Genomic DNA, 13,270 nt, shown 5'->3' on the forward strand with positions numbered 1-13,270 from the left:
CTTATTAGTACAGCTAACAAATATACTTAGTTCTTTTTATTTTCCTTCTAGTTCATTTTAGTCTGAGTTGGAAGATAAGAGCTCTTTTCTTACTTGACCTTCTACAGCTGTGCTATCCACTATGGTAGCCACAAGGCACACGCAGCTACTGAATATTTGAGGTGCAGCTAGTTTCAATCTGTCCTTCTGTCCAGTCATCAGTTAAATCCCCTATATTACGTTTCTTTAAATCAACTGACTCCTAAATATTGTTATAAGGAAGGAAAGGACAAGGTGGGTGTGAGGTTAGAAGATAGTAGTTCGAATAATGATTACACTTCTTTTAAGTTTATTGAGAGGGGCTGGAGGTGTAAAACACACACCAGGTTTCCAAGACATAATATGAATAAAAGAATGTGACATACCTCATTAGTTTTTATGTTAATTACATGTTAAAATACTAATGTTTTAATGATTGGGTTAAACAAGCTATATCTCTAAAATTAATTTCACCTGCTTCCATTTACCTTTTTATATCACTACTAGAAAATGTACAATTGACTCACATTATATTTCTATTAGCCAGTACTACTTTCTAGCAACCTCTTGCACTGACAGGGTCTGGCGTTAAAACTCTCTCCTTTCTTGGTCTGTTGGTCTCTATGCTTCCCTAGTTTTCTTGCCACCTCGCTGTCTGCTCCTTCTTAGGCTTCTCTTCTGAGGCCTAATTCTGTTATTCTAAAATCATAGTCTGCTGCAAAAATCACCTGGGTTCCTTGCCAAAAATGCAGATTCTTGAATCTTATCTGCAGAGAAGATGATCTGGTAGACTGGCTGGGAGAACAGAGATTCTGATTCAGTAAAATAGAATGAGAGTCCAGAAATTTAGATTAATCCTTAGCCTTATTCTTTCTCATTTAACCCTACCCTATATATTCCATGGGTAACTCATCTTGCCTACCCCGTCTACCTCCAAGGATAGAACTACCACTCACAGACTAACATTTCCCAAAATTCTTATTTTCCAGCCCAGATCTTTCTCATATCCTGCTCCCTTCTTCCAACTCCCTATCTTCACTTGGAGGTACACTTGCTAAGTTTGAGAAAACTTAGTGTATTCAGTATTTAAATTCTCATCTCTAGTCTCCCTAGCCCATTCCTTCTTTGGACTTCCCAGTTATCCAAGCTAGAAACCTGAAATAATTCATTCCTTCTTCCTAACCTCTACATCTAATCAGTTAAAAAAATAATCTGACCAATTCTGCTTGCTTAACTTCTATCCTCTCTGCCTTTTAAAAGTCCTTCATTTAGGGTTTATCAATCTTGGCCCTACTGAAATCTTGAGCCAGTTAGTTCTTTGTTGTTGGAGGAGGGGGGTAGTCGCAACCCCTGCTAGTACAACAACAATGTGTCTATACATTACCAAATCCAGTGGAAGGAGGTGAGTGGGAGGGAATCACATTTCATCCCAAAGAGCCACTGCCTTGGTTGATGGAGGCCCTCTTCTTAATCATCTGCACGAGGGCAAGAGTTTCCACCTGGCTATCTCGCCCAGGACTGCACCTCTCTTCTACTCTCTAAGCTCCGGATAGTTTTACAGTTTTCACGGGTTAAAATTCAGTATCTCTAATATGGCATAAAAAGGGCATTATTTGTTATCTACACGCCTTTCCAGCTTTCCACTCTAGCCATACTAAAAGGCTTTACAGTTTCTTCAGGGATGGATGAAAGTCATAAGAAGTGTTAACTATAGACAGTAAGCTAGTAGCTTATGAGATAAATGCAAAACTCCTAGCATATTTTAAATATAGAATATGAGTAAGCATGTACTTTGTGAAACATAGACAGGATTATGTAAAATATATATAGTAAGTTAGTAAACTACAAGGCATGCCAAAGTTAAATAGAAAAATGAAGGAATAGAGAGTCACTGATAGCCAAAAATGGATGGAAAAACTAAGCTTTGAGCAATCATGACATCTCTGGGCTAGTAACTATGTTCCCGCTAAATCAGCCACCACTGGTCACACCTAGAATAGTCATATATGTACTCTGCCAAGGAAATGCAAATAAAACCTGTATCTGTTCAACAACTTACCTAGGAAGCTCTGGCTGTGACCAGGCATACTTCCCTGCTTCTATCCAATAAAGCAGGTGTGTACCATTGGCCCAAAGCACTTTGCACCTGTGGACCTCTTTGCTGACGCCTCATCTCTTAAGTATACCATCAGTGGAGAAGGCTGTTGTGGCAGATAGGATATAAGAACATTATTTAACCCATGATTCAGGTGAAGGTGTCCTTCCACTTGCTTGCACCTTATCCTAAGTGTGTCCACTTACCACAACTCTTTCACATTTTCACTGGATACTTAAATTGAATAGGTTATATTATTTAATAATCTTAATGTAATCTGTGAGCCTTCTGTTTCATTACCTTTAGAATAGCTTGCCTAGTTTACCAGGAAGCCGCCATTGCATCAGATTCGTTTCCCACATGAGTCCCATGCAGGCATTAATCTCCTCCCAGAACGCTCCTGCTTTAACCCCTCTCATTTTATCCTGTTTATATTCATGTGTTTCTGTTATGACACTTTTCACACCACATTGTGATTGTTTATTCCTCTCTCACTAGTCTGTGAACTCCTTGTAAGCAGACATAAATTTCATTCCTTTTGTCTAGTCATTAACCAAGTACCAACCACAAAATAAACTAAGAATTATAGAATGCAACCTCCTACAGACACAGCTGAAGAAATTATCCATTTTTTCCTTTCTGTCATTCCCATTCTAGGCATCAATCGCCTGCCTAGTCTGGGAGCACTATGAAAGTTGTGGGAGGACCACCGACTAGCTGCAGAAAACAGCTTACAGTAGATGCAGAGACTTACTAGCAAGCTTGGGCCTTAGTGGAGCTTGTCTTATTTGCTTGTTCCACATTTTTCACCAGGTTTTCTCCCTCATCCCGACCTTAAGATAATTAAAAGGCCAAGAATCTTCAATCTACGAGACTTTCAGTTCTCCGGGATTCTAGATGAAAAAAAGAAAGATACTGTTTCTGCCCCAAGAAAATTTACAAGCCACTTCCTGGAGCCTACATTTTACTCGAAGTAATAGCTATTTTTACAGCTTACAATGAAAGATGCATTTTGGAATATATTTCGTTTGAATGAAAGAAATAAAATGTGAGACCTTAAACAAAGGGTCCGTTCTTCAGATCCTTTTAATTCACTCACTCTCCTTCACGGGCAGGGGTATTTGGGTGCAAAAGTTTACTATTACGCACAGGTGTAGAGATTTACAAATACAATCCAATTAAGTGGGAACTGTGTCTCGTAAGAGACCGCCCCCAAGGACCTCTCAAACCTCCAACCCCGTAAGAGGACTGCAAAAGACAGCATCTGAAGCAAGTCTTGCCTCGCCTTAGATCTTATACCAGTTCACGCTGCCCCGCCCCTTCCGCCCCCGGAGGCCGCCAGTCTCGGGTCCGCTCTAGGCCTCTCCCGGACATCTCTCTGTGGTGGCGCTGAGCCTCTCTAGCTCGCTCTTGCCGTCCTCTCAGTGGTAGCGCAGGGAAAGACTGGGAAGCCGGCTGGCGAGCGTGGCCTGCAAGGACGCGGATCCTGCCCCGCCGGGCGGAGGCGACCTCAAGCTAAGGTGGAAGGAGAGCGGGGGAGGCCCTGGGGAGGAGCGGGAGAGTTGAGACGGGCCCCTGGCTGGCGAGGGAGCCTGGCGGCGTCACTGGGGACCCAGGGGAGAGGTGGAAGAGGAGGCTCGCACGCGTAGGGGGATTTCCAGTTGCTGGCCGGAACCGCTCACCCCCACCTCTACCCCTGCCCCGCGACGCCTTGGGTCAAAGCCCAGCACAGGTTCTGCCGCCTCTGACCTCTCCGAGGGTCGTCGCCTGTCGAGTAGGCCCAGGGCCTTCAAAGCTACGATTTTGAGTTGAACTACTTAGGGTGATTGTGGCCTTGAACCCCGTAGACGGCCTATATCTCTGCTGTTTTTGTTTTTCATTTGTCAAATCCGAATCCTCTCAACCCTGGCCGTTAGAGGCCAGAGGCTAATGTTTATTTTGCCATCCCGGAACCATGAACTTAGTAGATGCCCATTGGACCGATCTGCTGGTTTTTGTCATTTGTAAATAGCCGTGGACTAAGCACGAAATGTATGTGGCCTCTTACAGGGTTGGGGTGGGAGTCACTGTAGGGTTTGGGCACTGTGTCAGGCATGATAACAACAGCGGAAGGTTTCAGTTTCTTCATCTGTAAATGAGAGTGACAGTACTTAACCTCAGCGTGGCTTTGAAGGTTCCTGAAATGATGTTTGCCCTAAGCACTGTACCTGGCATGTCCTAACTACCAGCACTTGAACCAAATCTTTTCAATGATGTTATGGACTATGTATGTGTGTATATGTATATATATATATATACACAATTTTTTTTTAGGGACGGAGTTTCGCTCTTGTTACCCAGGCTGGAGTGCAATGGCGCGATCTCGGCTCACCGCAACCTCTGCCTCCTGGGTTCAGGCAATTCTCCTGCCTCAGCCTCCTGAGTAGCTGGGATTACAGGCACGCGCCACCATGCCCAGCTATTTTTTTGTATTTTTAGTGGAGACGGGGTTTCACCGTGTTGACCAGGATGGTCTCGATCTCTTGACCTCGTGATCCACCCGCCTCGGCCTCCCAAAGTGCTGGGATTACAGGCTTGAGCCACCGCGCCCGGCCTGGACTATATTTTTGTTTTAAATTGTCTTTACCTTTTTTTTTTTTTTAGACGGAGTCTCGCTCTGTCGCAACCTCAGCCTCTGCGTTCAAGCGATTCTCCTGCCTCAGCCTCCCAAGTAGCTGGGACTACAGGTGCGCACCACCACGCCCAGCTAATTTGTATTTTCAGTAGAGAAGGGGTTTCACATGTTGGCCAGGATGGTCTGGATCTCTTGAGCTCGTGATCCATCCTCTTTGGCCTTCCTAAGTGCTGGGATTATAGGCATGAGCCACCGCGCCAGCCAAATTGTCCTTACCTTTATTATTGGGTCAAGATCTTGAGGATTGAGACTCTCCTCTTCTCCTTTGGGCCCTGTGATTAATGCCAATTCTCATGTTATGTAGGTAGTCAGTATTTGAAGATAACAGGCACAAAAAGTTCAGTTGCAAGATATGTGACTGGTGTATGTGTCCATTGCTAATGCTAATTTGGATGGTAGGGGTAGATATAAATTATATTTTTATTAAATAAGAGATCGTCTGGGAAGATGCCTTATAAGTCGTAAGACCCTATGCCAAAAAAAGCGTTTAATTTTTTTTCATAAAACATTTCATGAAAACTTTTTTTTTTTTCTTGTTTTTCATAAAAGAGACATCAGTTGACCTAAAAACGAAGTAATTTTTTGTTTGGTTAAATTTCCTCTAAATGTAACTTTTCCCACTAGTGAGGAGACTGGTAACAAACTAAAAAACTATGTGAAGGGAAATTAACATATTGGAACAGGTATTGCCACATCTCCCTACAAATTTAGGGAGAAAAAGTGAGTTCCCTGATTAATCCTAAATTCCCTCTGCTCTTGTTTTGTTAGTGACTGTTCTGCTGTTTTGTTAGTGGTGGTGAGGGTGTTCTGCTTTAACACCTCGAAACCCCTGTGATAACGTCCTAGACCTTGCATTATTGGGAAGTCTTGCAAGCATCATGGCCATGTGTGAGTTTTCTCATCTTCCTCAATTTACCTAACCTACCTTCCTTACCGTTTGGTAATGGGTAGCAGGAGATAATTCTTAAGAACTCATTAAAACTACAGATGTTATAAAGTAAAGCTGGATAATTCCCTGAGCTGGCAGCATTCAAATTGTATGAGGAACAAATACTTTTGTTTGCTACCTAAGGTAGTAGAACAGATATAATCAATCTATTCTACATTTATTTCATTATCTTTTGACTCTTTGGTAGTGCTACAAAAATATTAAATGTTAATCCTAGAATCACAAAACATCCTATATTTGAGCACTAAAGTGATGTCAATCATAAGGCAGGAGAAAGTCTGAATCTTCTCCTATGCAGAATTTTTAAAATACAATGTCAAATAAATCCTCAGACTTAGGAGAGACTTTGTTCAAAAGGGTTATTGCAGGAGGAGAAAAGGCACTTTTGCAATGGGTAGAACCAAAAGATCTGCAAGAGTCTCCAAGGAGTGAACTTGCTAGAAAGAATTGGTGTGAGGAAGTAGGATATAAGGGTGGCTTGATCTCGTAGTAGATCTGAGAAACTTATTCCCTGGCTCTGGCTGAGAGTTGGCCAAACTTCAGGGACCTGGGGGAGGAAGAGAAACTAAAGTTCGATTAACGAGTGTTTTCTTCCATTTGATCTGTAGGGCCAAGCAGCTCAGCATATTATTCATAAATTCATAATTGAAGCAAAAAATGGGAATTTGGAGGGTCTTTCTCTTGCCTGATCACAGGTAAACAAGGAGGGATCCTTGAGTCTTACCTAACTCAAGCGTGGGAGGATTTTTTAAATTATGACTAATAAAGAACCAGCACAGGACTCAAGCAAATTCAACTTGTCAAAAAGCATCTTTATTATTTGTTATTGAAAAGTATTGAACACCTGGATTTTATTTATACCATGGTGAATTTCGAAGACTGGGGTTTTGGTTGATTTGCTTGTTATAAGAAGCTGGATTTTTTTTCTTCTCCCATGATGAATACTAGGTTTTATACTGACCAAAATGATTGACTGAAGCAAATAAATCTTTTCTTGTGTTAAAAGATTATTAACATAGGAACTGGGAAGATGCTATAACCAGTTTAACTGACAATAAAAGGTAAACATGCTTATAGAGCAGGAATATTGAAATAAATGTGCAAGTGAAGGCAAAATTGGCTATTTCCACGGTGAGACGGAAGTCCATCGAACCTTCACCAGATAGAATTTACAAGAATACAGACAAGTATTTTGCATTGCTATTGGTTATCTACAGTTGACAGTTGTAAAATTGCTCCAAGATGCTGAAAGAATCAGATTTCCATATAATCAGAATGTGAAAACCTGAAAGGCTGTGCTCTCAACAGTGCAGTTTTCTATTGAAGCACATGTTTTTCTCTGTCCTTAGTGCATCAAGTTTAAATCTCCTGTCCCCCAATAATCTTCCCTAGGTTAGACTTCCTGTAGGGCCGATACATATCTGTGTTTTTCTTATTCTTTTTTGATATCTTCTATAAAATACAGAAGTAATTCATTGCCTGTAAAATATAGAAGATATCAAAACATTTCAAATTTAAATTTTTTAAATTGAATTCTCTGAAGCAGTACCTGACAAACTGTAATGTGCTTACAAATCACCTGGGGATCTTTTTTGAAATGCAGATCCTGATTCTTTGGGTCTGGGGCTGATACCGAGTTCCGCATTTCTACTGAGGTCTCAGCTGATGCCAGTGCTGATTCAGGGGTAGTAAATAGTAATGCATTTCCGGCTATGTTAATTAAGGAAGGGGCCAGGTAAATCATCCTTATGGAAGAACTTAGCACTGTACTGTAGGTAAAAGGAACAACATGAAATTGCTGGACTGTCATTTGAAGAAAATAAAATATAAATTGTAGGCCACATTGCCAGAACACAGACCAAAGTGAGCAAAAACAGTTGCTAGGAAACAGACCCAAAGAGCTCTACAGCAGAACTTTAGCTTATAGGAGGGAGACAGAAAGAGCTAGAAATGAGGACATTAAGGAATATAACAGAGGAACAACAACCAGACGGTGTAATTTTTAGAAGGCAGACAGTGACCACTTATGATCAGTGTCTGAAATTTAGTGTGCCTTGAGCTGGCTGGACTTGGACTCTTCCACAGTATGTGAATGAACTGCCTAATCGTAGATCAGAAAGCTAACCTATGGAAGACTAAGTGTAGAACTACCTTGACTTAGGTGTGAGCACTTTTACTCAAGCGAGTGGGATTAGCTTGCTGCTGTGTTTTAATCTGTGTAAAATTTAGTTTTTATCACAGTTGACAATGTCTTTTATCAGATAGGATATTTTAATTTTAAAATGAGCTGATCCTGTAAAGAAGTAATTCATTGTCTGAAATTCAAATTTAATAGGACATCCTGCGTTTTTTATTTGCCAAATCTGGTGACCCCATTTTCTACATCTAGTAAGTAGAGATCTATCTTTGGTGCCAGCTCAATGTCCTGCCTGTTACTAAGAAAAACCTGAACTTCCTGTAAACAAATCACAGAACCCACCTGCTCAGAAGGCTGAAGTGAGAGGATCACTTGAGGCCAGGAATTTCAGAAATAGGTATTCAACTTCACTGACACAAGTTACAGAGTCTGTTCCATTAGCTTCCTTTAATCATGATGAATTCTTGTGAATTTTGTAGTAATTTAGTCAGGATTAAAGGAAACTAATGGAACAGAGACTCCCTAATAACTAAAGAAAATAATTTTTTACCTAAAATTAAAATTAATAGGGTAAATGAAATTAGCCTAAAGGGTCAAAATGTATTATTACTATGGACAGATAAGGTTTCTAAAGTAATTATATTCCTAAATCCAAGATGCTTTTCCTATCAATTATGGCTGAAGTAGCCCAAGTTTTGAATACTAGGAAATAGCTTTATGATAAAAAAAAAAAAATTCCATTATAGATCTGTGGCTAAAAATTGGTGATAGTTACCTACAAACGTAAAGAATCTGTGGCATTAACAAGATACTAAGCATTTTCTGTACAGTGCTGAGGAATAGTTGATCTAGTTTCCCTTGTATTGACTATTAAGAAAAGTCAGAGCCAGATTATATCCCTTATTTGCTAAGATACATTCCCACATAGTTTGTTGTTTTGTAACTTTACCTCTGGTTTGCTTTTTTTCCTCCTTAATTTATCTTAATTATCTGTTTGAAGAAAAAAAAAAATTTTTTTTTTTTTTTTTTGAGACAGGAGTCTCACTTTGTTGCCCAGGCTGGAGTGCAGTGATAAAATCTTGGCTCACCACAACCTCCGCCTCCTGGGTTCAAGAGATTCTTACGCCTTAGCTTCCCATGTAGCTGCACTACCACACCCGACTAATATTTTTGTATTTTTAGTAGAGATGGGGTTTCCCTGTATTAGCCAGTCTGGCCTAGAACTCCTGCCTTCAAGTGACCCACCCACGTCAGCCTCCCAAAGTGCTTGGATTATAGGCAGAGCCACAGCTCCTGGCTAGAAAATAATTTTCTAATACTGTGATAGAAGCCATTTTATCTGATTTGACTGGGGCCTATATTAGTTCATGGTAAAAATCTGGCTAAAACAGAATAAATGAATATAAATATACTGTTTTAATCAGCTTTAAAGCATTTTTTCAGTTAAAATGGTCCGTAACATTTTTTAACACTGTAAAGTGTATTTTATTTTTTAACTTTCTAAATATAGTATTTTGACCTAAAACGCAGACAGACAGACATTCGCCATTTTTTGTCACCTGAGGCCAGGGTCTTTACTTTTTATATAATTTTGCTGATTATTGTTTTTCTCTGAAGAAACCATATCCAAAAGTGTTTAAGATTTCTCTCCAGTTCTTTTTTTTTTTTTTTAATTTGGCTCCAAGCTTAAAAACATTCGTAAAATTGCTGAATCCTAGATTTCACAGTAGTACCACTCAGATTTCAGTGGTTCACATCTTTTCTCATTAGCAGTTTTTTTCCTAATGACTTGCATTGATTGCATCTTTTCTTGAGAATTCAAATTCGTTTTGTTTGCTTTGAAAAATATTATTTAGGAAAATTTCAAATAGCAACTATGGACAGTAGTGAGGCACTTATGTACATGTCACCAAGCCTTATTTTCTGTAGATTTTTTTGGGAAAAAAAAATGCTTTTTCCCCTAAGAAGTATCACGCATGTATATTTTAGTATATATTCACATTTCGTCTATAAATTTTATATACTATCTTATTTTTAAAAATTTTACCTTTAATGATGATACTATATAACCTTTGCAACTTTTTTCACTTAAGATTGTCTTTGATATTTATTCATGTAATTCATGTAGTTTATTCGTTTTAACTGTTGTAACATGTAGGAGTCCGTTGTATAAGTAATAATTTCACATCCTTTGCAATTAGGTTATTTGTCATCTTTCACAGTGAATGCTGAAAGTTATAACTTGTGCTCACATTGGAGATATTTTTCTCCAACTGACGCCCAAAACTGAAAAGAGCTCAGTCCCAAAGTGCATGCTTCCTCAGTGTTACAAGAAATTGCCAAAAACATTCTAAAACAGTTGCAGCAATTTACATTCCTACCAAAGATATTATAAGGAGCACGTAAGAGTTTACCACACCTTAACCAGATATCAGATTTTTAAATTGATTTCAAGCAAATGTTTAAGAATATTTAATTTGCATTTTCCTAGGAACAATGATGGAAAGAGTTTGTATTGCCTAGCTATATTTGTCTAGTTTTCCAGTGGACTGTCATTTTCTAATTGATTTTTAGAAGTGAGGAGTTACTTGAATATTTGCAATAATAATCCTAACAATGCCTTTCAAGTGTCATTGTTTTCTCCTTTAGTTATACAGAAATGTGTAAATTGTACATATAATCAAATGTATGTCTTTTTTTTCTTTTTGGTACTTGCTTGCTTGTTTGAAATTCTTCCCTACTCCCATGTCACAAAACATTCTTTACTTTCTCATAAACATGTTTAGTTTTTCTTTTCATGTTTAATTCTTTAATCCACCTGTAATTGATTTTTGTTTGTGCAGAAGAAATCTAATTCTTTTTCCATATAGTTAACTAGTTAAATTCCCTTCTACATTAATGTGTGATACCCATTGATTAAACAGTACCACGTGTCATATACCTAGCCCTCATCTATTCATGGATCTGTTTGTCTATGCTATACCAATACCACAGTTTGAATTAGAATAGGTTTATAGTACAGTATCTTACTGTATTTTACTACAACATTATCTTGACTTTCTTAGAACTTTATTCTTTCATTTAGACCAGCTTACTAAATTCCAAGGGGGTGGGAGTAGAAAATCTGATGGAACTTGGATTGGAATAGCACTGAGTTTATAGATGAATTCCTGGAGAATTGACATATTTTTTATAGTGAAGCACTCCATGATACATAGCTGCATTTATTTAGGGTATTGATTTTTGTCTTTCAGTTTGATAATTTTCTCCATGAAGGTCTTGTTGTATGTCTTTTGTAAGATTCACATATTTTGTAAGATATGGTGTTTTTTGGTTTCTAGCATCCCTGGTGAATTTTCTTACTAGTTCGAATAGTTTGTTAAACCTCTTATATTTCTCATGTAGATGTTGATATCATCTTTGGATAATATTTCTTATTTCCTCCTGTTTAAACTCTTATATGGTCCTAAATATCTGTAATAGCAGGTGATCTGCTGAAGTTCTGGTTTTACAGGGAATGCTTCTGTTTGATTATTAAATGTTTATAATAGGACTTTGGTAAATACCTTTTTTTCCCCTTATTTTCTTTTAGACGGGTGTTGAATTTTATCAAATGTTTTTTCAGTTTCCTAGATAAACTTGCAGCGCAAATTTGATTCTCTTTTTCTCTAGGGTGATCAGCCCATGACCTAGACCTCTAGACAAAATAAAGCAGGGAAAATTTGCTAGAATCAAGAATGATGGATCCATGTTCAGTTGGAGTCCAGCTTCGTACTACAAATGAGTGCCATAAAACATACTATACTCGTCACACAGGTTTTAAGACTTTGCAAGAATTGTCATCAAATGATATGCTTTTACTTCAACTTAGAACTGGAATGACACTTTCTGGGAACAATACAATTTGCTTTCATCATGTAAAAATTTACATTGACAGATTTGAGGATTTACAGAAGTCATGTTGTGACCCATTTAACATACACAAAAAACTAGCAAAAAAGAATTTGCATGTAATTGACTTAGATGATGCCACTTTTCTGAGTGCAAAATTCGGAAGACAACTTGTACCTGGTTGGAAGCTTTGTCCAAAATGCACACAGATAATCAACGGAAGTGTGGATGTTGATACTGAAGACCGCCAGAGAAGGAAACCTGAGTCAGATGTATGTATAGCAGTTATTTTTTCTACTGTGTGATTTCTACCATGTAAGATTTTGCTTAACTGTAAGGAAGCTATGTTTACATTATTACTGTATTTGTTAGTGTACAGTGAATTAAAAGGAGGGGGAAAGTGGATGATGTTTCTAAATGCGATTTACATATACTGAAGGTCAAGACTGGGGAATAAAGGAAGTAGGCCTGTGAAAGGAATAATAAAATATGCCTAAGACTCTAAGCTACAACTTTTAGTACTAAGACTTTAGGAGTAGGTTTGAGAGCATTCTGGCCAAGCCAAGATTTAGTTTCTTTTCTGATACCAAAGTATAACCACATGGGACATGGCAACCAGCAAGGGTCTTTGTAGCAGGATGAATTCCCCTTTTTATGAAGGACTTGAAAATCACTCCTTTAAAAGGAACATTGGAGAGGTGACTTAACAGTAATTGTTTTTTATTTCACTCTTTCTCCTTTGACACGATGCCATTCTTGAGTTTTTTAAATGCTTGTGAGTTTTCTTTGCGTCTAGCTCTGAATTCCTACTTGGTATGGTCAAGGCTAATTTTAGGATTCCCTGTGGTTAAAAAAAATACATTTTTACATTGTAAAGTATTAAATATTTTACCTGTATTCCTTATTTACATGCCTACATGCATATTTAACTGTATCCGAGCAACTTAAGATTTCATAAAGCCATGTTTTGTGTGGGAAAACTATGTCAAAGAAGCACTTCTCAGAATTTTTACCTGTAATGATTTCATAATTCTTACTGCTGGAATACTTTTCTCAATTTTCTCCTTTTTATTAAACCAGGTTAAAAGATAGTTGAAATTTGAAATTATACTGTTTTCCTGTTGTTCTCTTTTCAGTGGCACATCTTTAGGGCCCAATTTATCTGCAGTTCATACTAGATACTTGCTGATAGTGTCACTGTAGATGTTTTCACCTTATCTATCCAATGTTCTTATAGAATGTATCAACTGAGGCTCTTTCTTCCCCAAATAACAAACATAAACCCTTAAACGCCAAAATTTCCTTTTGCCAAAGCTTTTTAAAAAGATTATAATATTATTCTAGAACTTGAAATCATATTCTCTGCTCTTAGAAATATATAAAATAAGGCCGGGCGCGGTGGCTCACACCTGTAATCCCAGCACTTTGGGAGGCCGAGGCGGGTGGATCACGAGGTCAAGAGATCGAGACCATCCTGGTCAACACGGTGAAACCCCGTCTCTACTA

General features: G+C 38.3%; 1 protein-coding gene across 1 annotated transcript in view; it reads left to right on the plus strand.

Annotated features, from left to right (window-relative positions):
* Window positions 1-3,449: 3,449 nt before the first annotated feature.
* Window positions 3,450-13,270, plus strand: part of LOC108316940 (ADP ribosylation factor like GTPase 14 effector protein) — a 14,351-nt gene continuing 4,530 nt past the window's right edge. The window contains exons 1-2 of the mRNA XM_017547087.2: window positions 3,450-3,633; window positions 11,546-12,063. Coding sequence (XP_017402576.1) covers window positions 11,611-12,063 — 453 coding nt within the window. The 5' untranslated portion in view covers window positions 3,450-3,633; window positions 11,546-11,610. The remainder of the gene's footprint in view (window positions 3,634-11,545; window positions 12,064-13,270) is intronic.

Source organism: Cebus imitator, unplaced genomic scaffold (assembly GCF_001604975.1).
Source record: "Cebus imitator isolate Cc_AM_T3 unplaced genomic scaffold, Cebus_imitator-1.0 Scaffold195, whole genome shotgun sequence".
NCBI classification, from domain to species: domain Eukaryota; kingdom Metazoa; phylum Chordata; class Mammalia; order Primates; family Cebidae; genus Cebus; species Cebus imitator.